Source organism: Tursiops truncatus, chromosome 19, assembly GCF_011762595.2.
Source record: "Tursiops truncatus isolate mTurTru1 chromosome 19, mTurTru1.mat.Y, whole genome shotgun sequence".
Lineage (NCBI taxonomy): Eukaryota > Metazoa > Chordata > Mammalia > Artiodactyla > Delphinidae > Tursiops > Tursiops truncatus.
In genome coordinates this window covers 33473870-33496640 of record NC_047052.1, presented here as the reverse complement: position 1 = coordinate 33496640, position 22771 = coordinate 33473870, and the positions used below count along the sequence as shown (strand labels likewise).

The window sequence follows — 22771 nt, the reverse complement described above, 5'->3', positions numbered from 1 at the left end:
ATGGAATTTTATAGCTTAGGTGTCCTTTTGTGTGTGCCTTCTTTCACTTAGCGTGTTTTTAAGGTTTATCCATGTTGTAATATGTATCATGCCTTTATGTGGCTGAATAACATTTCAGTGTGTCCACATTTTGTTTATCCATTCATCAATTGATGGACACTTGGATTGTTTCCACTTTTTGGCTATTGTGAATAATGCTGTTACGAACAGCTTTTGCGTGGGTAGACGTTTTCATTTCCCTTGGATAGATACCTAGGAGTGTTCCCTCTTTTGGTTCTTAGTGTCATTTTGAGCCTGGTGTACTTTTACATCTCCCATACTTACATGGAAATAGTGTTTTGGCTAAAAGAAAAAAAAAGATCTAATTGTGTGTTGTGTGTGTGTGTGAGAGAGAGAGAGAGAGAGAGGGAGAGGGAGAGGGAGAGAGAGAGAAAGAATGACTATGAATGGCTCTAGGGTTATTTCTACCCTGATCTTATTTGTACACTTTTGATACAACTGGCAAAGTAGCAAAGCTCCAAGTTGCAGTTACTTCCAAGTTCTGGCTTATTTGGGAATTTTTGCCTTTTATTGACAATTTTCAGTTACCTGCAGTAAGTAATTATGAACCAATCGTAACTGTATTACTACTACTAGCCTGGTATGAATTTAATTGTATGTAGAAATGCTGCAGTTTTTACATTAATTCTAATGGGAATTAGTGTTTTTTTAACTTGCAATTTTGGAGGCAAGCAAAAATTGTAAGACCAATTATGGTCTCAGAGTGAGAGAAAAGTCTGGCTAGTGAATGCTGATTGACAACTCTGACTGCTTGTTGGTGGCAGCTTAGATCCATGGGGAGAGGGGAAGATGGGAAGTGGAAGGTGCTCTTGATGGTAAATTGGGAACATGGCCTGTGTCTGGGCTGTCTGCTCATTCATTGTGTAGAATGGCTAAAGGAAGTTTTAATTCCTTATTATGTAAACTTTTGATTCTTAGTCATTTCACATTTTTATTATTAACTATTTCAGACATATGGAGAGGATACAGAATAGCAATGAGCCCCTGAGTCCCCACCATCTGGATTTAACAAATTTGACTTTTTCCCTTTTTTTCCCTCCCTCCCTCCCTTCTTTTCTTCCATTTTTTTTCTTTTATTTCCTTTACATAAGGAATATAACTTTTCAGGTACACTTGAACGGCGTTTGGCACACCTCCCATTTACCTCCCTCCTTTCCCAGAGGTAACCACTCTTGCAACGCTGATGTTTTTATGCTTCTGTGTTTACATCCATAGCAATATATACCATTGGTGTCTATATTTTTAAGCATTACATAAATGGTTTAATTTTTAATTCTAACTCTGTAGCAGTGTTTCTCAGATTAAGATCTTCATAAAACATTTTTGGCAGATATCCAGTGTTAGCTTAAGTTTTTCTTATTGTGATAAAATATACATAACATAGAATTTACCATTGTTAAGTATACAGTTCAGTGGCATTAAGTACATTCACATCACTGTCCAACCGTCACCACTATCAGTTTCCAGAATTTTTCGTCATTCCAAGCAGAAACTATCTACCCATTAAACTGTCACTCCCCATTCCCCCCTCCCCTCCAGCCCCTGGTAACTAACCTCTGTTCTGCTTTCCCGCTGAATTTGCCTATTCTAGGTACTTCATATAAGTGGAAACATACAATATTTGTCCTTTTGTGTCTGACTTATTGTTTCACTTAGCATAATGTTCTTAACATGCATGTTATGACATATATCAAAATATCCTTCGTTTTTATTTATTTATTTATTTATTTATTTATTTATTTTTGTCGGTACGCGGGCCTCTCACTGCTGTGGCCTCTCCTGTTTGTGGAGCACAGGCTCCCGATGCGCAGGCTCAGTGGCCATGGCTCACGGGCCCAGCCGCTCCGCGGCATGTGGGATCTTCCCAGACCGGGGCACAAACCCGTGTCCCCTGCATCGGCAGGCGGACTCTCAACCACTGCGCCACCAGGGAAGCCCTGTCCTTCGTTTTTAATGCCGACTAATATTCCACATTTTGTTTATCCATTCATTTGTTGATGGACATTTGGTTTGTTTCCACCTTTTGGCTATTGTGAATAATGCTATGAACATTGGTGTATAAGTATCTTGAGTTTCTGCTTTCAGTTCTTCTGGGTTTATACCTAGGAGTGGAATTGCTGCATCATATGGTAATTCTACTTTTTAAGGAACTGCCACAGTTTTCCACCTGAGCTAATCATTTTATATTCCCACCAGCAATGTAGGAGGGTTCCGATTTTTCCACATTTCACCAACATTTGTTAATTTCTGTTTATTTGATAATAGCCATCCTAATGGGTTGAAGTAATCTGATGGTACTGATTTGCATTTCTCTAATTGACTATTGATGTTGAGTGTCTTTTTTTTTTTTTTTTTTGCGGTACGCGGGCCTCTCACTGTTGTGGCCTCTCCCGTTGCGGAGCACAGGCTCCGGACGCACAGGCTCAGCGGCCATGGCTTACGGGCCCAGCCGCTCCGCGGCATGTGGGATCTTCCTGGACCGGGGCACAAACCCGCATCCCCTGCATCGGCAGGCGGACTCTCAACCACTGCGCCACCAGGGAAGCCCGATGTTGAGTATCTTTTCATGTGCTTATTGGTCATCCATAGTTCTTCTTTGGAGAAATGTCCATTCAAGTCCTTTGTCCATTTTTGAATTGGGATTTGATTTTGTTGTTGAATTGTAGGAGTTCTTTGTATATTTTGGATATTAATCCCTTATCAGATAGATGATTTGAAAATATTTTCTCCCATTCTGTTGGTTGTCTTTTCACTCTCTTTTTTTTTTTTTCTTTTTCGGTACGCGGGCCTCTCACTGTTGTGGCCTCTCCTGTTGCAGAGCACTGGCTCCAGACGCACAGGCTAAGTGGCCATGGCTCACGGGCCCAGCCGCTCTGCGGCATGTGGGATCTTCCCGGACTGGGGCCCGAACCCGCGTCCCCTGCATCGGCAGGCGGACTCTCAACCATTGCGCCGCCAGGGAAGCCCCCTAGCACCATTTTTTGAAAAGACTGTCCTTTCTCCATCGACTGCTCTTGGCACCCTAGCTTGAGTTATTTTTATTATAATGTAAGAATGCACACAAGGATAAATTTCTTATGCTTAAAAAAGGTTACAAAAACAAAACAACCAGGTAAATACAGATAAAATGACAGAATCAATAAAATTAAAATTAATTTATGGGACAGATGATGTTTTACGCAGATCATATTGCTACTCTCAATGTAAATATGATATTGCCTGCTGTGGTGTTGGGAATGCACTGGAAATGCCTTTGGTACCTTGCCATGTGACAACTCAGTTCTCTCATCATTTTTCTCTATTCTGAAAACTGTAGAAATGTTCAGGGGTGCCATTTGACCTTTACTTGGCATATGTGTGTGATACGTGTATCAGGTCTTACCCTGTTCTTGACTGTTAGTACAGACCAATTAAAATCCTCTTCTTTGGCCTTAGCTTGATGGTAAACACAACAGCATGTGGGCTGGAGAATCCCTGGGCAGCTCTCTGTTTCCAGAGAAGCATCTGGATGATCCAGAACAAGCTCATGCTAATGTTATTAGAGTAATATTGAAGTGAAAACACACAATTTAAAAATTCTCATAGAGAACGTATGGACTTAGAAGAAGTATCTACAGGGCCAGTTTGAGACACATTTCTTTCTTTCTTCCTTTCTCTCTTTCTCCTTTCTTCCTTCCTTCCTTCCTTCCTTCCTTTCTTTCTTTCTTTCTTTCTTTCTTTCTCTTTCTCTCTCTCTTTCTCTCTTTCTCTCTTTCTCCCTCTTTCTCCCTCTCTCTCTCTCTCCCTCTCTCCCCCCCTCTTTCTCTCCCTCTCCCTCTCCCTCTCCCTCCCCCTCCCCTCCCCTCCCCTCCCCCTCTCCCTCCCCCTCCCCCTCCCCCTCCCTTTCTTTCCTTTCTTTCCTTCCCATGCCACGTGCGTGGCACGTGGGATCTTAGTTCCCCAACCAGGGATCAAACCTGTGCCCCCTGCACTGGAGGCAGGGGAGTCTTAACCACTGGACCGCCAGGGAAGCCCCAGGTTCAGTTATTTTTATTATAACTTCAGGGTTTTTAAAATTGCTTCTCTTTAGTGCTTTTATATATTATTGTTTTTTCTCTTGATTACAACCAAAATAAAACCTGGTATTCTTAATCTCAGATCCTGATGTATGTGTTTAAATATAATTTTACTGCCAAAAATCTGTCAAATTTGGTTTTTATTACGTTAGTTTTGTTTTTTGTGGATAACATGACCCTCAAATACCATGTCTTCTCATTGTTAAATTCTCAACTGAGTTGTCCCTATTTGAAGTGTAAGACTGCCAATTTGATTTTAAAATATTGGAAGTGAATTATGGTGAGATAGAGCTGTGAAGAAAGAAGCTTCATGTTCCCCTGGTTATAAATGCCTTTGGCATTTGTTTCTACTTGAAGACAACTTTTTCCTAATGCTTTTTTGAGGGAAGAACGTCTCACCTCTTCAGATAGGTCTGGGGGCAAATGGCTAAGAGACATGAACGAAAGCCCTGCGCTGTCTCCTGACAGGAAATCCCTTTCACACTCTCTCTCAAGTGTTCTAGTATGTAAGTGTGTTTCCTATTTGTGTGAACTCCTATATTTAGCGCCTAAAATAAAAATTCTTATCTTCTATGCCTGACATGAAGTTTTATGACATGTGGACGTGGGTGTGGGTAGATGTACATATGTCAGCTGAGGGTCCCTTCCTCAAGAAGTGCTTTTCCGTACTGTGTCCTGGGTCTGGGGACACAGAGCTGCCTCGGAGAGTCGAGTCGGAGCAGGGAGGCCTGTGAGCAGGGCATCTGCTGTGAACTCGCTTGGATTGACTGCTGGGCAGGAGGTAGGACTAAGACTAGAGGGGCAGGAGCGCTGCGGAGGAGCTGAAGTGACACTGCTTCTGGGAACTTGACTGAGGAGGTGCTAGTGGAGCTCGCAAAGGCTGAGTAAAAAGGTGTTCCAGGCACAGGGCCTGCCTGTACAAGGGCGGGGCTCTTGAGGAGGCCTGGCGTGTACCAGCACAGTTCTTTGTGGCTGTACTGGGGGGGAAGAGGCATCAGGAAATGACACAGATAGCTTGAGGAAGGGTGATCACGTGGAAGATGGCCCAGAGAAGGGAAAAGCTAGGGGCAGGAAGACCAGTTTGGTTTCCATTTTGGGGAAACAATAACTCAGGGAAGAAAATGCAAGCAGGAAGGCTAGGTTTTGGAAGAAGACAAGGAATTTCATTTTGAATGAGTTTGAGGTGACATATAGGTAGAGGAGTCTAGCCGGCAGCCGGAAATATAGGACGTGTGTGTGTGTGTGTGTGTGTGTGTGTGTGTGTGTGTGACAATTTCTTTGTAAAAATCAGATTCTAGAGCCTCCTGAAGATGTCACTCAGACTGCTCTAGGGATTGCCTCAGGGCTTGCTGTTATTCACTTCTTTTGGTGCCTACTTGCATTTGAAAAAAATCAAACAGTACAAAAGGCTGTATAAATCCCTATACCTCAGACCTCAGTCCCACCCCCTCCCCCCAGAGGAAACCACTGCGAGCAGTTTTTATGTATTCTTCCAGAAATTTGTCTTGCATATACACACAGATTTAAGTCCCTAGAAGGGGTGAGTCAGACAGCAGCAGAAACTTACTACTATACTCACTGCATCATGCATGACGTAACTTCCCAACTGTGTCATGTGTCAGTTGCTGCGTGCCCGGGTTTGGGGTCCCCTCTCTGCTCAAGTCTTCCAGCTGCCTGGTGTGTAGCCTGTTGGTCTGCAAAGCTCGATTATTAGAGTAAGCTGAGTCTTTTTCCTTTAAGTGTTAATTTTCTTTAATGATATTTTTCCTTGTTATAAAAATATACAATGGTAATTAACGTGTATGCATTTTAAATGATAGACTATATATATATCAGTGTATACTTTAAAAAAAGTGAGTCTCTTCCCAGCCCCAAATTCACTCACCAGGTTTAGTCACCATAAACAGTATGGTATATAGACCATGTTCTGTGGGGCGAAGCTTTGGGGAAATACACGTGTGTATTTTTCACATGGAAAATATAAAGACGATGACAAGTGACCTGTAATCTCGCCCAACAGATAATGATGATTCCTGTTAGAAAAGCAGACAAACAAATAAGCACTAGTGGTTTTAAAAAAATTACAAGATTATACAGAGTGATATGAAATAAAAAACTAAAGTGTCCCTACCTCTCCTGCCATGCCCTGTCCCCACAGCCATCACTGTTAACAGTTCTCCTTCCAGAAAACTTGTAATGCAAATAGAAACATATGGTGACTCTCTCTCTTTGTGTGTGTGTTTTTATTACTTTATTTTATTTTTTAAAATTTATTTTATTTATTTATTTGGCTGCGCCGGGTCTTAGCTGTGGCGCGCGGGATCTTCGTTGCGGCATGTGGGATCTCTTTCCCTGACCAGGGATCGAACCTGGGCCCCCTGCATTGGGAGCATGGAGTCTTACCCGCTGGACCACCGGGGAAGTCCCTGTGTGTGTCTTTTTAATGTACATGAAAGGGATCCTTTCTTTTAAACATAACAAATCTTAGATCTTTCTCTCTCGGCTCATTTAGCTCTTCATCATTCTTTTTAATGGGTTATTGGCTATAGTTCAAGGGAAGGTCAATGAGTACTCCTATGATTATTTAATTGGATCCCATTGATGGACATCGAAGCTGTTTCTCAATTATTTAGTATCCTAAATCATGCTGTGGTGAATATCCTTGTTCCCTCATGGAAATATTTCTGAAGGGTGAAAAGAAGGGGATTTGTTTTTAAACAGCTTTACAAAAACCTGCACGTATTTCATGCAGATATTCAACTGGATGAGTTTGGACATATGCATCCCCCCATGAAACCATTACTGCAGTCAAGGTAATAGATATCCAGCACCTGCAAAAGTTTCCTTGTGTCCCTCGCTTGTTTTGTGGTACGAATACAACATAAAATCTACCCTCTTAACACATTTTTAAGTGCATAACACAGTATTGTTAACTATAGACACTGTGTTGTACAGCATATCTATAGAACTTATTCATCTTGTTTAACTGAAACTGTATACCCATTGAACAACTCCCCAGCCACACCCCTATGCCAGCCCCTGGCATCCACCATTCTGTTCTCTGCTTCTGTGAGTTTGTTTTAAATATTGCCTATAAGTGGAATCATGCAGTATGTGTCTTTCTCTGATTGGCTTATTTTACTTAACATAATGTCCTTCAGGTTTGTCTATGTTGCAAATGGCAAGATTTCCTTTTTTAAGGCTGAATAACATGTCATTATAGATATAGACCATGTTTTCTTTATCTGTTCATCTGTCAATGTACATTTCGGTTGTTTCCATATCTTGGCTATTGTGAATAATGCTGCAGTAAACATGGGACTGCAGATAAGATACTCTTCCAGATCCTGATTTTAATGAAATAATGGGATTTTAAAAATTATTTATATAAGCATTATTTATCACTAATTAATACAACAACCTCTGGAGAGGTTGTAGTAATTTATATTTTTACATACAGCATGTGAGTGCCTTTTCCATATGTCCTTGTCAAAATTGGTTATTATTAATCTTAAAATTTGGGGGGGGGAAGTAATTGAATAGAACTTTGTCAATGCCTTCATGTAAATCTGAAGTTATAATTAATGAGGACTTCAGTTATGGAAACTGGAAAGCTTGCCCTTGATGTGGCAGTGTTTTCAGGCACATTGCAAGCTGGACAGGTGTCCCTCAGGAAGCAGGGTTAGCCCCTGAACAGATTTTGGCTGAACTGCAGGGGGCAGTGTTGAGCAGCGGGGCCAGCAGTGGGTGATCTGCCTGCCTTGGCCTGGAGGCATCAGGGAGACTGCCATGTTGCCTCTGGTTTTGAGGGTACAGAAGCTCCTAAGAGACTCACACCGCCACCCTGGGCAACCCAGCTGAAAGGGTGTGAAGCAGGTCTTCCCTTTGATAGCCAGAGAAACGGAGCCTTTGAGGGCCATTTTGAAAGGCTAACATTTCTCCCTGGTGGAACTTTTCTCAGAGCAGAAGCAATTTTTTTTTTTTCATGTCTCTGTTTTGACCTAAATTATCTGTGGGGTTGTACTTTTTAAAATACAGAAGCTAGTTTTTGTTGATATTTCTTCCTTGTCACTTTAAATTTTTGTATTATCATTAATTTTGAGATTAACGTAAATTTTACCCCAGCAAGTTAATTTTGATTCTGTTTTTTTGGGGGGTGGTATCCTCTCCAGTTGTATAGCAGCACCTACTTTATCATATTGCTTTTATATTATGTACTTTTCCTTTAAAAACAGGGAGTGGGTATGCTTTCATGCTCACTTTATCTTATAAAAAGAAAACATTGATATCCTGATAGAGGGCACTGTGTTTTGATCACTCAGGAATTTTGATCACAGGAGAGTTGTATTTTATTAATTTAAGATGAGAAACCGTAAGGCTGCGTATGTAGCATACAGCAATATTTACTAATTAATCATATTGAGTTTTGACCCAGATGTGGGAGAAACTAAAGTTTTCTCTGAGTCATTGATTTCAGAGGCATAAAGTTGCATTAATATGTGAAAGCAAACTTGCAAAGTTTCTCTAGTTTCCAGCCTTTATTAGGTCATCATGTCACTCAGAAGTGTGCCAGGCATGCAGTAGTTACTCCAAAAATGGGATTCAGTTCCTTCAGGATCTTTGAAGCCCCTAGATGTACATGGCGCCATGCCAGTAAAATTATGCAGTCCACAGGGATAGAGCCCCTCAGAATTATTTTAAAATCTTTACTGGAAATTTATTTTCTAAATATACCAACATTTCTCACTTAGTTCTTTAAGCATTTTATAAGTAGCTAGTTAAATATAGACGAGATATAGGTAGTGATGTTTGTGTTTGGTGTGGGTAAAGAGATGACCCTGGCAGGCTTGAGATGGGTTCTCTTGTTCTTACTGTTCCAGTACGTTTTTGTTTTAATAGCCCTCCCTTTTTCCTTTATCCCTCTTTCCCCCTTCCAATATGGCAAATGCAAATCTACAGATAAGCTGTAGAACCATATTTTCCTAAATGGGAAGATGGTTCCATGGATTTTTAAAGTTTAGGGTAGTCTTGATTTAAGGATTTGTCACGTAAAACTGTAATATCTTGTCTCCAAATTAATGTGCTAATTAGAAACCTAAAAGCCTAGGGATAAATAGGAATTTTAGAATCTTCTCCACTTTTTACCAAGTTCAGAAATCTCTTACAAGACCTTTGTTTGCTTCATGGTCATCTAGTATTTTTTATTTATACTTGTAGTGACGGGGACCTTACTACCTTGCAAGGCAACCCCTTTCCATTTCCCGAAGCTATCATCATTGGAAAGCACTCCTGTTCATCTGCAACCTGCCTGTGGTGGAACAGTGCGGAATATATATATTACACATCACAAAACTACTTCAAATGAGTATTTCTTTTCATCATTAGATGGAAACTACCCAGTGCCAGGATCATGTGTGACTAGCCTTTTTCCTTGTAATGCCCTGAACACAGGTGCTCGGTAGTGTTCTTACTTAGTTTCATATGACTTGAAGATTAACTGGAAGACAGGCTAAATATTTTTTGCCTGTATTTGAGTTAGAAAATGTGTAAGTGGGCCTTTGTAGAATAGATAACAGTCAAATTTAGGAGGTTTTTTCCATTGGTTAAAATGGAAGTATTCTACAGTGATATGCTTTCGAACCACAAATAAACTCTGATACATAGCAAATGATCCAGTTAGATAAGAAGTCCATTTATTTTGTTGTTTATTTGTGGCCCTCATCCCTGCCAAAAGTGCAGAAGAGTAAAGCAAGCTGGAAACTCTGTAATGACTAGTCATTTTAGCTGTTGTCTTTAAGAAGCCAAAGGGGATAACCTTAGAGAATATATTAAAACCTGGGAAGCTTAAAAGTAAATCAGAAGATCCTAGGGTACCTAGAAGCATACCAAGGAAGACTTGATTCCACCTGCAGAACTCCCTGGAGTTTTAAAATCCAGTTTTCTGTGGTATTGCACAGTGAACAGGCAGAACGCTGCTATAAATCATTCCTTACCAAATGGCCCAGGATTTGAAACTAAGGGGCTGAGAAGGCTCCCTGTTGCCAACCCCTTGGTCGTGCCTGAGGACACCAAGGCCAGAAAGTGTCAGTTGCTTTTCAAAAAGAACATAGCTGCCCTCAGGCAGAGCCTGAGTCTGGAACTCAAGTTTTTTGGACTCTGTCTAAAAATAAAACATCAGAAGAGGCAGAAACTGTTGATTGCTTACTCAGCCACATTTTAAATGTTATAGCAGCGGAGGTTGGGACTTAGACATTTTTCTTTCCTTTCTTTATAACCATTTTGGATCTCCTGGTGTTTCTAGCTTCCTGTGAATCCCAGACCCGCTCTGGACCTAGATGGGCTTGCCGCTGCGGGCACACCCCTCCTTCCAGATTCTGTTACTTCGAGGCTGCACTGCCTCCCACTGCCCCCCAGCATGCTCCCCTCTGGCACTTGGCACCCATTGCTATTTAACTAGTGCCCTTCTCCTGGCTTCCTGGTCCATCACAGCTGTGCTAGACTGAGACACCACGAGCACAACCTCACTCTGGCTTACCTCCAGCTACCTGGAGCCCGGCCTCCCACCTTGTCTGCGTCCAACACAAGTTTAGCAGATTTCCTCCCGTTTTATATTCAGTTTTCCCTCCTAGAGGTAGCTCTTCACAGTTGCACCAGCTTGTTAAGGAATGCTATTTTCGTCTTCTTCTATTCTGCAGTAGTAATTGACTACACCCAGCCCCTCAGCCAGCCTAGTTTTTCCTTTCATCTTGTTCATTGATGCCCCCAGCCGCTCAGGCCTCAGCCCTTGCAGGTGTCCCCGCTCCTGTCTTTCCATTGCTGGTCATGCCCTGCGGCCCAGCCATTGTGTCCGTGTGTGTGGCGCTTCTGGAGCCCATTTCTTTCCTTCCACCATCCTCCAGGCCTTCAGCTAGTTAGTTCTTCTACAGTTGCAGTAATTTATGAGCCATTCCTCCGCCTCCAGTCTCGTCTCTTTCCCAATCCATTGTTTGCACCACTGCCAGATGAATCTTCTTAAAATGCTCCATTTTTTAAGTCAGTCTTTCCCGGGTCCCTCTCAGAAGCATTTAAATAGTTCCGTTACCACCGGGGAAGGTCTGAACTTCTTAGCTTTTCGTTCAAAGCCTGCTGTCATCAGGTGCTGCCTTCCTCTCAGCTGCTGTTCCTCCCTTTACTCCTCCCTCCGCCACAGGCTGTGCCCTTTGCTCGGTGCTCCCTGAGTGTGCCTCGTACCTCTCGGTCTCTGGAAGTCTTCTTAGCTCCTTCGTGGAGCCTTGTCTGCCAGCCATTCTTTTCAGGTCTTTGCTGATATTCACTGGCTGACCTATTCATTTGACACTTAATTCACTAAGCAAACATTATGAAAGACACGCTGTTTTGCTCCTGTGAGGAATGGATTACAGAGGGGTTAGAGGGTCATCCGCACTGCCAGGAAGCTTGTCTTTGTCACCTAGATTCTGTATCTTCTTGTGTTCATAGCTACTGGATCAGAAGTGTAAAGGCAGAGGCCAGGCCTTACACTTGAAATTTAAGAAATTTAAAAATCACCAGCACCCAGCAAATACTCTGCACAGGCGGATAAATACGTGCTGTGAGGGCTGCTAGTACACTTCTATTAAGGCTTCTTGGAATTTGGAATTTCTTGTTTTATTTATTTTGGCATTTTGATTAAATTTTGTACGTTCCCATTTTAGCATGGATTGTAACTTTAAAATTAAGGTGAGAAATCTATGAATGTAAAATCATCAGCTGAGTTATCTTATAAACTTAATTAGGGAAGATTATTTAAGCTAGTGATTTCTCACTAGTCTGGCCCCGCTCATATTAACTTTTCTGCTTTTTTTTTTCAGTCTGCATGAAGAAATAAGTGATTTTTATGAATACATGTCTCCAAGACCAGAGGAGGAGAAGATGCGGATGGAGGTGGTGAACAGGATCGAGAGTGTGATTAAGGAACTCTGGCCCAGTGCTGACGTGAGTACCTGTCTGGGTGGAAGGGTGCTTAGGTGGTAATATCCCTGTGTATGTGCATCTGTCGAGTTGTGATCTAATGAAATTTTAAAAGCAAAGAATTTTCTTCAGCTTTGAGAATTTTGGGCTTCCTAATTATTTGCATTGAATTGGATGACTTACTTAAAACTGTTTCTTTGCAGTACTGAATAGCAGCTACTAACTGCAAACTATTTTTGGGAATCATTACTATAAAGAGAGGAAAGACAAATAAAGCCTCCTTGTAGTAGTGGGTTATTTGGATGTGATGTATCAAAACGCTGTTACTATTTTGTTCCAGCCTGTCAGTATGAACATTACATAATTGTGTACAGCTGAATGAAGATGTCAAGTAGGAATTTCTTATGTCATTTGAAATTCGTTTTCCTAGGCTGATGCAGACGTGTGTTCTACTTTCCTGAAACTGCTGTTTTCTTCTCTTTTTCTAATCACTCCTTGCCTCCCAGTATAGCTCCCACCCAGTGAACAAAACTTTTGCCCAAGATTTCCTCTGCTTATTTGTGGTTCTTATTGTGGACGCTCACTTTTTAGGGCTCCTTTGAGGGTCTGTTGTACAATTTTGTGCATTCGAAGAAGTAACTTATTAGAATCCATTACATTGTACATTGTGTTGTATAGCTTTTCTTTAGACTCCGTCATGGGCTGGTAAAGGTGAAGCCAGGGAAGTTTTTCTGGTCCAGTTGGCAAAACAAAGAAGCTTCAAATAAGATACTGTAGGTACAGGGAAGAGGGGAGGACACTAGCAATGTTTTATTGAGCAGCCACTGTATGCCACGTTGTTCCTCCCATGTGATCTAGATTGACAGCTTTCAACTGGGGACAAGTTTCTCCCCCAGGAGGCATCTGGCAATGTCAGAGACATTTTTTATTATCGTGACTGGTGAGGTGCTCCTGGCATATAATGAGTAGAGGCCAGGGAGGTTGCTAAACATCACATGATGCACAGGACAGCTCCTCAACACAAAGAATTATCTGCCCCGGAAGCCAGCAGTGCTGAAGTTGAGAAACCCTGATCTAAATCAGTCCTCCTCCTTCTGAGGTGGGGGATTTTATCCACAATTTTTTTGCAGATGAGGCGCACGAGGCTGTGATTAGGTTCCTGGGTCCATCTCACCTCAAAAGTTGAACTGTTTTCATTGTTCATCCTTTATTGCAATTACTTGCAAACACATATTTGCCTGAGTCTTCCACTGTTCTCTGTGATTTGAGATAGGATACGTCCTGATTTTATGCCACGGCATGATGTTATAATGACAGTGCCTGGTGTTCTCTGTGGAGATGGCCTACAGGCTGGCACTTGTCCTGGAACTGAAGTAGTCTGACCCTAATTCAGTAATCTATGCGAAGATTCCTTTTGAGAGAACAAAAGTTAAGGATTTGTGATTATATCTCTAGATTATCAGGGAACATTAGTGACCTGAACATTACTTTTGAGAGGTTTCTATTTAAGTCTACATATTTGAACCTAATAAGTTTAAGCTATATTCCGAATGTCTGCCTATAAGCCACGGGATCCCGCTTCATGAAAGCATGGTGTTAGAAAAACAATGCTCTTGTAGTACTAAAAATTACCAGTAGAGGGTGGCAAAACCCTGCATTTCTCCATAGCTTGGTGGCTTTTCATCTGATATTTTAATATAACAATTTTTTCTCTTTTAGGTCCAGATATTTGGAAGTTTTAAAACTGGCCTGTATTTACCTACTAGGTTAGTACATTTATGGCACTTATAAGGGATTGTACATTTTTTAAGAGTGTATGCACTTTGACTGTTGAATGTGTAAGAGTTGAAACAAAGCAGGTTTATGAAACAAAAATTCACTTACCTGTATTTTATTTGAATTATCTTGAAGTAGAATATCACTGCAGATAACTGCTCAACCCTGTAACTTAACCCACTAACACAGATGTTAATGTCATATTATGGTAAAACACCTGATTATGCTCTAGAACTTTGTATTCTCTGGAATGCCAGGTCTCTCATTTTTTATTGAGAACTCATACTATTAGCTCCTGTTCCAGTGTTCTGATTCAGAAAATCAGGGTACAGACTCTCCTCTGAGGGAAGTCTTGGTCTTTTCAGGCCTCTTGTTTGTTTCGGTCTTCTCAAATGAGGGCTGTCTTGGCCCATAGCTGGGGGTGGGGTGTGTGTGTTGGGGGTGATTTTGGGGGTTAGTAAGACTTCCTTGAGGAGTGAGTACCTGTCCTCTAAGAATTGAAATGCTGTGGTCTCTACGAAGCAAAAACATTTATGATGTTTTTGTTTTTATTGTGGTAAGAGCACTCAACCTGAGATTTACCCTTTTAACAAATGTTCAAGCGCACTCTAGGCACCCATCATGTTTTTCATTTGAGTTTGATTCACTCTACTTTACCCAAACTTAAAATGTGTTAAAGTGGCTGGATCCTAGCAATTTCCATTCTTCCCATTGCTGTCTTAGGCCTACAAAAGCCATAAAATATTCAATTTGAGTCCATTAATATTTTTCCTTACTTAGGTTCTGAGCCTCAGCAAAACCTGAGTCACTCTTTCTAATAATTTAATTAAATGTTATGAACAGTACTACATTTACCTAGTTCAGATTTGAAAAGAGCACACACACAATTACAATGCAAAGTCTGGATCCCACCTCTCTCCCCCAGTTTCTCTCCTTGGAGGAGCTGCTATTACCAGTTCTTTGCATATCCTTCCAGAGATATTCTATGCATATAAAAGGAAATGTGTGTTTCTTCCTTTTGTACACAAATGGTAGCATACTAGATACACTGCCTGCATCTTGCTTTTTATACTTAATAACGTAAGTCACAATCCGTTAACCTCATTCACTTGGAAGGTCTTAAGTTTTTTAGTACCAGAAGCCTTTATGAACAGGAAACGTTAACTGGTGTTTTTGAGGTGTTACTTCTTTTAAAATCACCCCGGGAAATGACCAGGAGAAGGAGGAGGTTGTTAAAATCACCAGTTTCCACTTCCTCTCTAAAAACAGTCCTCACCAACACATTCAGTCTTCATGGGCAGGGTGAGAAATAGAATTCCATTGTACTAACCTGCTGCCTGTAGCTTGAATGAGTTAGAGTAAGTACAGTTTCTCACTTCTTGAAACAACTCTTGGGTGTGCTCTGTGTTCAGTGACATCGATCTTGTGGTGTTTGGGAAGTGGGAGAACCTACCCCTCTGGACCCTGGAAGAAGCTCTTCGGAAGCATAAGGTTGCAGATGAGGATTCAGTGAAAGTTCTAGACAAAGCAACTGTAAGTTCTTCAACATTTCATCTTAAACTCTCTAGGTTACTTATACATGAAACTTGTAAAATTAAAATTTAATTTTGGTGAGCACCGTCGGATTGGGAGTGAATTATTCCTTCCTTTTGTTCATGATCACAGTGTTTGTACATAAAAAGTTGTGTTTGTGAGACAAATGAATTATTCTGGTTGTACATTTCTTTAAAAAATATTATTCAATTTATCATACATAATGTAGAGATTTTTTCATATAAAAACATAAGTAAAAATGTGGATATCTGATAAAGTTTATAGTTGCACAGCTGTTGCTTTTCTATCATATTTTGTATCCTTGAAGAATTGTATTTATTGAAATTTTGTAAATCAAGTTATATTTAACTAACAGAATGGACATTAAAGAATTTTCACAGAAGCTCATTTTAGAAATAAATATGTCTATTTTAGAAGTTTGGATTTTTGCATATTGGGTTTTATTAGAGCAAAACAACTTGTATTGTTTTTTATTAAAAGCTGTTAATTTGGAAATCCAGTTCCGTACACAAAGTTTGCTGGCCTGAGTTTTCTAATGCATGGTAGAAATAGAGCTTTTTTTTTTTTTTTAAAGAATTCCTGATATCACATATAAATCATCCTATCATTTTTCATTTGAGAATCATTCTTACATTTTAAGTTCTCTTGTTAGGTTGTTTTTTGGGCTGTTTGCAAAACTGACCAAAAAGGCCAGCGACTTACTGCGTGTGACTTAAGAATCTAGCGGTTTTCTTATTGGAAACGGTTCGGCGCTGTGGGCTGACATTCACAATTCTTGATTTTCTTGAGTTGGAAACTGTTCTCCAAAGTATATTAATGTTGAGAAAGTTTTTGTTACCTGATTTCAGAACTCTCAGTTAGTAGAAACTACAAATATATTGCATGAGGTTAATGCTAAATACGTAATGTAAAATATCTAGAAGGCCAAGTCAGCTATGGTACGGAGGGTTCAGGATACTCGGTGTTTTTATGTCCTCATGAGGAGGTGAAGACCTCAAGTCTGATAACCTTCCATCCCCTGATTTTGTCATTTGATTTGGTTAAAGTATCTAAATTTTACCTGTCTTCTCTTTCTAGGTACCTATTATTAAATTAACAGATTCTTTTACCGAAGTGAAAGTTGATATCAGCTTTAATGTACAGAATGGTGTGAGAGCAGCTGACCTCATCAAAGATTTTACCAAGGTCAGAGAATTTATAGTGTTTATTCAGTGAAAATGTTAGAAATGGAGTTGTGTTTTGAGATTCTGTTGTGGTGGTGTTCGGATATACTTGGCTAAACTATCTTTATATGTGTATCGCTGACAAATGCTTCTTTTCTGTGCAGTGGTTTTACTTTCCTTGAATCTGCTTGTAATAATCAGTAATTTATAATGTGACCTCAAGTAAGAATTAAGGGTTGAGGAAGCTTTTGAAGAACTTCTCTCCAAGAGTTCAGATTAAGACCCTCTCTAGGGAGCCTTTTCTAGATTTTAATCCCCAAGTCACCTGTAAGATAGGTCCTGCAGGTGTCCTTATCTTACCCTGAAGTGGTTTAAGTCTGTTTCTGCTTATTCTGTTTTCTTCCCAGATAGTGCAGAATTTGTCAACATCATCTTCAGAACATTTCACATGCTTAAACCCATCAGCTTTTTTCTCCCAAAACTAAAACTGTGAACTGCTTTGGCTTATGTAGAATATCATTTCTCTCCATTCACAATGTTTTTTTTTTAAATAAATTTATTTATTTTATTCATTTATTTAATTTTTGGCTGCATTGGGTCTTCTCTGCTGCACGCGGTTTTCTCTAGCTGCTGAGAGCGGGGGCTACTCTTCGTTGCAGTACGCGGGCTTCTCACTGCAGTGGCTTCTCTTGTTGCGGAGCACAGGCCCTAGAGCACGCGGGCTTCAGTAGTTGTGTCGCATGGGCTCAGTAGTGGCAGCACGCGGGCTCTAGAGCACAGGCTCAGTAGTTGTGGCGCACGGGCTTAGTTGCTCCGCGGCATGTGGGATCTTTCCGGACCAGGGCTCGAACCCTGCATTGGCAGGCAGATTCTTAACCACTGTGCCACCAGGGAAGCCCCCACGATGTTTTTTTTTTTTAGCAGCTCTTCAGGTTCACCTTTTTCTTTTTATGTCAGAAAAAATTTTAACTCTCCTGTGGTAAACATATTCTTGTATAAATGAGCAGAGTATAGAAAAGCAGAAAAAGAAAAGAAATATTATCTGTAATCCCACTCTTTTGGAGGTATTGGGTATGTATAAAGTTTCTTTTTACCAGAAAGAAACTTTTTTTAAAATTGAGGATAATACGTATGATAAAAAAATCTTACCAGTATAAAAGGGTAGTGAAAAGTGAGTCACCCTTACACCTTACATGCTTAGGCCAGCTTCATAGGATGTGCCTTCATCGGCTTTTTTTCTTTGCTTTTTATCCTCTTCTTGAAATTTTTAACAAAAGGAATATAGCACGCTATATACAAGACGTCTAATACTTTTTTTCTAACTTAATATTTTGGTGGGTTTTTCTGTATCAGCACAGTCAGGGTTCCTTCTTTCTTTTCACTGACTACATGCTTGTCCCTCATCAGGATTATTGTGCTTTGTGCAGCACTTCCCCGGTGTTGCTTCCAGTGGTTTTTTCTGTTACAGAAGGTGCTTGGTGGACATCCTTCCATGCCTACATCTTTCTTTACACTAATAAATTGTAGGAAGATTCCCGGAAGTGGAATTTCTGGGTCAGAGGATATATGCAGAAAAAATTCTGTTGGAAATTTGCCTAGTTGTTCTTTAAAGAGACTATATTTCTGAGTTCAACTGTAGTGTTTAAAAATGATTATTTCTCCATATTTTTGTTGTTTCTCGTGCTTGCTTACTTTGACATGATTTGCAAAAGTTTAAACTTTTTTCTTTCTCATGGAAGCGGTTTGTTTCCATTGTAAGTGTCAAGAAAAGAGTGGAAATCACTAGTAATTCTGCCGCCCTAGGTGATGGTTGTTGACTTCTTTCTCGATGTTTGTGCTTGCTTTGTTCCCCTCGGCGTCCCTAGCCCAGGGCCTGGCTTGTGGAGAGAACTTAATAAGTGTGTGCCTGAGTGACAGACAGACTCACACTCTCCCTATTGGCCAGCATGGATGTTCTCACCCTTCTTTGTAAAGCACAGAAGGTGGGTCTGTGTGTTCACCCGCCCGCATGGAGAACAGCGGGCAGGATGGCTCCTGCTTCTGGGCTCTGCAGAATCATCTGAAGGACCCTGGTCTGCCTATGGAGTGCCACCTGCAAGAAGTGATTCTTCAAAATCCCACTGATTTAGTGCTTTAAGAGATGGGAATTCCCTGGCGGTCCAGTGGTTAGGACTCTGCGCTTTCACTACATGGGGCCTGGATTCGATCCCTGGTCGGGGAACTAAGATCCTGCAAGCTGGGAGGTGTGGCCAAAAAAAAAAAAAAAAAAGAAAGAATTGAGACATTGTCCTGTACTGTTTCTGTTACCTATTTACAATTGAATATTATTCGGTAATGGTCATAAATGAGTGTCACAAAATATGTATTGCTAGCGTTTTTGTCCTGTAGTGAGTGCTTGGCTGCTGTCATTTACGTCTACATGTTTTAGATTTTAGATGTGAGGAGACAATCCTTAATTACTTATAGCTTACTTTTTTATAGCTTGTTTTAAAAATAGAAAATTAAGTATATTACATATGTCCACCAAAGTTTGTAATGTAAGGACCAGTTTATACTTAGAGACCATATATGCTGTTAATGCTTAGAGCTGTTATTGATGTAGGAATTCATTGAAAATACAATTTTCTTTTCCAGAAATATCCTGTATTACCATACTTGGTTTTAGTATTGAAACAGTTCTTATTACAGAGGGACCTTAATGAAGTATTTACAGGTGGAATTGGTTCTTATAGTCTCTTTTTAATGGCAGTGAGTTTCCTTCAGGTAAGTTATACCATACTAGTGTACACTAAACATTTTTTAAAATATATCAGTTGGGAATCATTTTGGAAAAAATTTAAATCAAGCTCTAATTAGAGTGTTTCCCTTGATTACTTACGACTTTTCCCTTTAAACTAGGTACCTTTTTATAATTTAGCAAATAAGTACTTTAAAATCCCTAGGGAAGAATATTTATTTTTAATCCCGTGTGCTCTAGTATTTTTGAGACTTTTCACTGCAAATTTTAGCATGCAAAAGTATGGTGTGGTTTCCATAGGTGTAAATAGTAACACAAATGCCAAAATTAAGAATGTCTTCTAAGCACCTACTCTTGTAAGTTTAGCTGGAGTTGAGATTTGCTGTCTGGTTAAGATGAGTTAGAAGCCTTAATCTCGTCAGTGAGCGTACTTATGTGGCGCAGTGTTGCCAACTGCGTGACTCGCTGGTGAGTCAGAATGACTTCCCTGATGTTGGGCCAAGCCCGCGCTCTCAGCATCCTGGGGCAGCTGTAAAATTCAGCCTTATAAATTGTCCCCCACCAGGTCCCCCCACACCCATGGGGCTTTAATTTAGGTTGTCTATAACAGAAGTGCTATTATGATTAGCCTGCTCTAACTCCATGACCTATTGGCTGCTATGCTAAAGCAAAATTATAATAATACTGTTTATAGAAGTTAGAATGTCATTTATTATCCTCACCTTGAATTTAGAGAAAGTCCAATATAATTCTTTTTCTTCTCATTTTAGTTACATCCCAGGGAAGATGCTTGCATCCCCAATACAAACTATGGTGTTCTCTTAATAGAATTTTTTGAATTATATGGACGACACTTCAATTATTTAAAGACTGGCATCCGGATAAAGGATGGTGGTTCCTATGTGGCCAAAGATGAAGTACAGAAAAATATGCTAGATGGCTACAGGCCATCCATGCTTTATATTGAAGATCCTTTACAACCAGGTATTGAATTTAGGTAAATTTATGGACATTCAAAGAAAAAGGCATTGGGAATTCCCTGGCAGTCCAGTGGTTAGGACTCACTCCACGCTTTCACTGCTGAGGGCCTGGGTTCAATCCCTGGTCGGGGGAACTGAGATCCCGTAGGCCTCGCAGTGCGGCCAAAAAAAGAAAAAGAAAGAAAAGGGCATTGTCAGTCATCATATTGTACTTTAAACTCTCTTCAGATGAAAAATTAAGCATTAACTTGTAGTAGTCTTTTTTTTTTTCCTCAAAATATATATATATATATATTTTTTTTTTTTTTTGCGGTACGCGGGCCTCTCACTGTTGTGGCCTCTCCCGTTGCGGAGCACAGGCTCCAGACGCACAGGCTCAGCGGCCATGGCTCACGGGCCCAGCCGCTCTGCGGTATGTGGGATCCTCCCGGACCGGGGCACGAACCCGTGTCCCCTGCATCGGCAGGCGGACTCTCAACCACTGCGCCACCAGGGAAGCCCTCAAAATATTTTATAAGCAAACACATGAACATAAACACACACACACAGCAGGAAAACACATTGCATACTTCCAAATGAGTTGAGTTGGGAGTGGAATCCATTCGACTCTTAAAGGCAAAGGAGAATGGGTATTAACTATATGGGTGGGTTTGTGCATCTCCAGTTTGGTGCCATTTTTCTTCTTTCTTGCGTCCTCACTGCTTCTGATTCTAACCAGGTGTCAAACGGCGCTTTAAGTGAGGATTTTGAGGTCCTTAGAGGGAGTGAGCTCGCTCATATGTCTCAGAATTCATGAGGGAAAGGGTACCAAGAGATAGTTTAGTTTCCCTTTGGACCCCTTCTTTTTAATTTTGCATAGTCTCCCTGTGCTTTTTCCAGCTTTATGTTGGCTTAAAAGTGAGCAGAAAATGAATTCCTCCTGTGCTTTCATGATGCTGTGTTTGCTTGCTTGTATCCTAGTTTTTCTGGGCAATATTTTTTCCTGATATAATTGTAAAATATTTAGATTCCGTATTATCGGCCTTCAATGGAAATGCTTCTAGGCATTTGCTTTTAATGTATTGGCCTTGAAAATGAGTAAGGAAAGGGAGTTAAGAGATAGAGTAGTTACCTAGGAGCCCTTTTCTGGCTTGATGAGCCATCTTATAAACATTAATAGTTCTGTGTGGTGACTTCCCTGGCGGTCCAGTGGTTAAGACTCTGCACTTCCAATGTAGGGGGCTCAGGTTCGATCCCTGGTCGGGGAACTAGGATTCCATATGCCGCGCAGTGCGGCCAATAAAAAAAAGAAAGTTCTGTGTTTATTCATTGAGGAAATGTTTACTGGGAGCCTACCCTACATAAAGGACACAAAGGTTTTTTCAGCAAGATGGTCCTTGCTTTTTAGAAGCTCATAATTTAGTGAAGGAGATGTCTGTATACCTACCAAGCAAAAAATAAGTATTTATAATTTAGCTTGGTTTCCCTCTTAGGGAAAACCAGGCAGTTACTTCTTTTATTTGCATGACTGTGTATGGGATAGTCCTGTTGGGCCAGAAGACATCTAGGCAATTTATATGACATAAGAACATATTTATGCGTGATGCACGCGTTTATAGAGTCTGGGGAGCTGTGGGACCGACTGACAGCTCAGATTCTGAGTGCCGCTCTAGCAGGATAGTGAGTGCCCTTGCTCTCCCAGAAGAGGGCTCATAAACATTTAGTTCATTTTAAGCCACGGTAAGTTTTAATATCTTATGTATATATTTCTTTTAAAGGTAATGATGTTGGAAGGAGTTCATATGGGGCCATGCAAGTGAAACAGGCCTTTGATTATGCCTACGTTGTTCTGAGTCATGCTGTATCGCCAATAGCAAAGTACTATCCCAACAACGAAACGGAGAGGTAAAAGTTTAACTAAAATCAGCCCATTGGGTCAAAATTGGTTGTGGCTTCTTATCTTCAAATTAATGTACCTCCCCTCTTTTTTTTTTTTAAACACTTGCAGCATATTAGGTAGAATAATTAGAGTAACAGATGAAGTTGCCACATATAGAGACTGGATATCAAAGCAGTGGGGCTTGCAGAATAGGCCTGAGCCTTCATGCAATGGTAAGAGTTTTTCATCGATTGAGTATTAGAGGCTTTTCTGTGTTGTGTGTGCTTAATGGGAAGAAACGTTTTCCAATCTTTTGCCACTCTTTCAGGAAATGGTGTTACCTTGATAGTAGATACTCAGCAGTTAGATAAATGTAATAATAATCTATCTGAAGAAAATGAAGCCCTTGGAAAATGTAGAAGTAAAACTTCGGAATCTGTTAGTAAACACTCTTCAAACTCTTCATCAGGTCCAGTGTCTTCCTCTTCCGCTACACAGTCCAGCTCTAGTGACGTCGTAAGTATGAAGACGTTGTTTTCTAAACCTAGACCCTTAGGAGTTCTGTTGGGGGTAACTCTATCTAGAGAGACAAGGCTAGCTCATTTTCTTATTTGTTCCTGGGAAATTTTAATAACTTTATG

General features: G+C 40.5%; 1 protein-coding gene across 2 annotated transcripts in view; it reads left to right on the top strand.

The window, feature by feature from the left end:
• Positions 1 to 22771, top strand: part of TENT4B (terminal nucleotidyltransferase 4B) — a 61714-nt gene that overhangs the window by 32947 nt on the left and 5996 nt on the right. Inside the window, exons 2-10 of one of the 2 annotated variants that reach the window (XM_019932485.3) lie at positions 11963 to 12086; positions 13782 to 13828; positions 15251 to 15371; positions 16470 to 16577; positions 19190 to 19318; positions 20063 to 20276; positions 22030 to 22156; positions 22260 to 22363; positions 22600 to 22646. In XM_019932485.3, the coding sequence (XP_019788044.1) occupies positions 11963 to 12086; positions 13782 to 13828; positions 15251 to 15371; positions 16470 to 16577; positions 19190 to 19318; positions 20063 to 20276; positions 22030 to 22156; positions 22260 to 22363; positions 22600 to 22646 (1021 nt within the window). Of the gene's footprint in view, positions 1 to 11962; positions 12087 to 13781; positions 13829 to 15250; positions 15372 to 16469; positions 16578 to 19189; positions 19319 to 20062; positions 20277 to 22029; positions 22157 to 22259; positions 22364 to 22458; positions 22647 to 22771 lie in introns of both variants that reach the window. The other variant, XM_019932484.3, reaches the window with a different exon arrangement.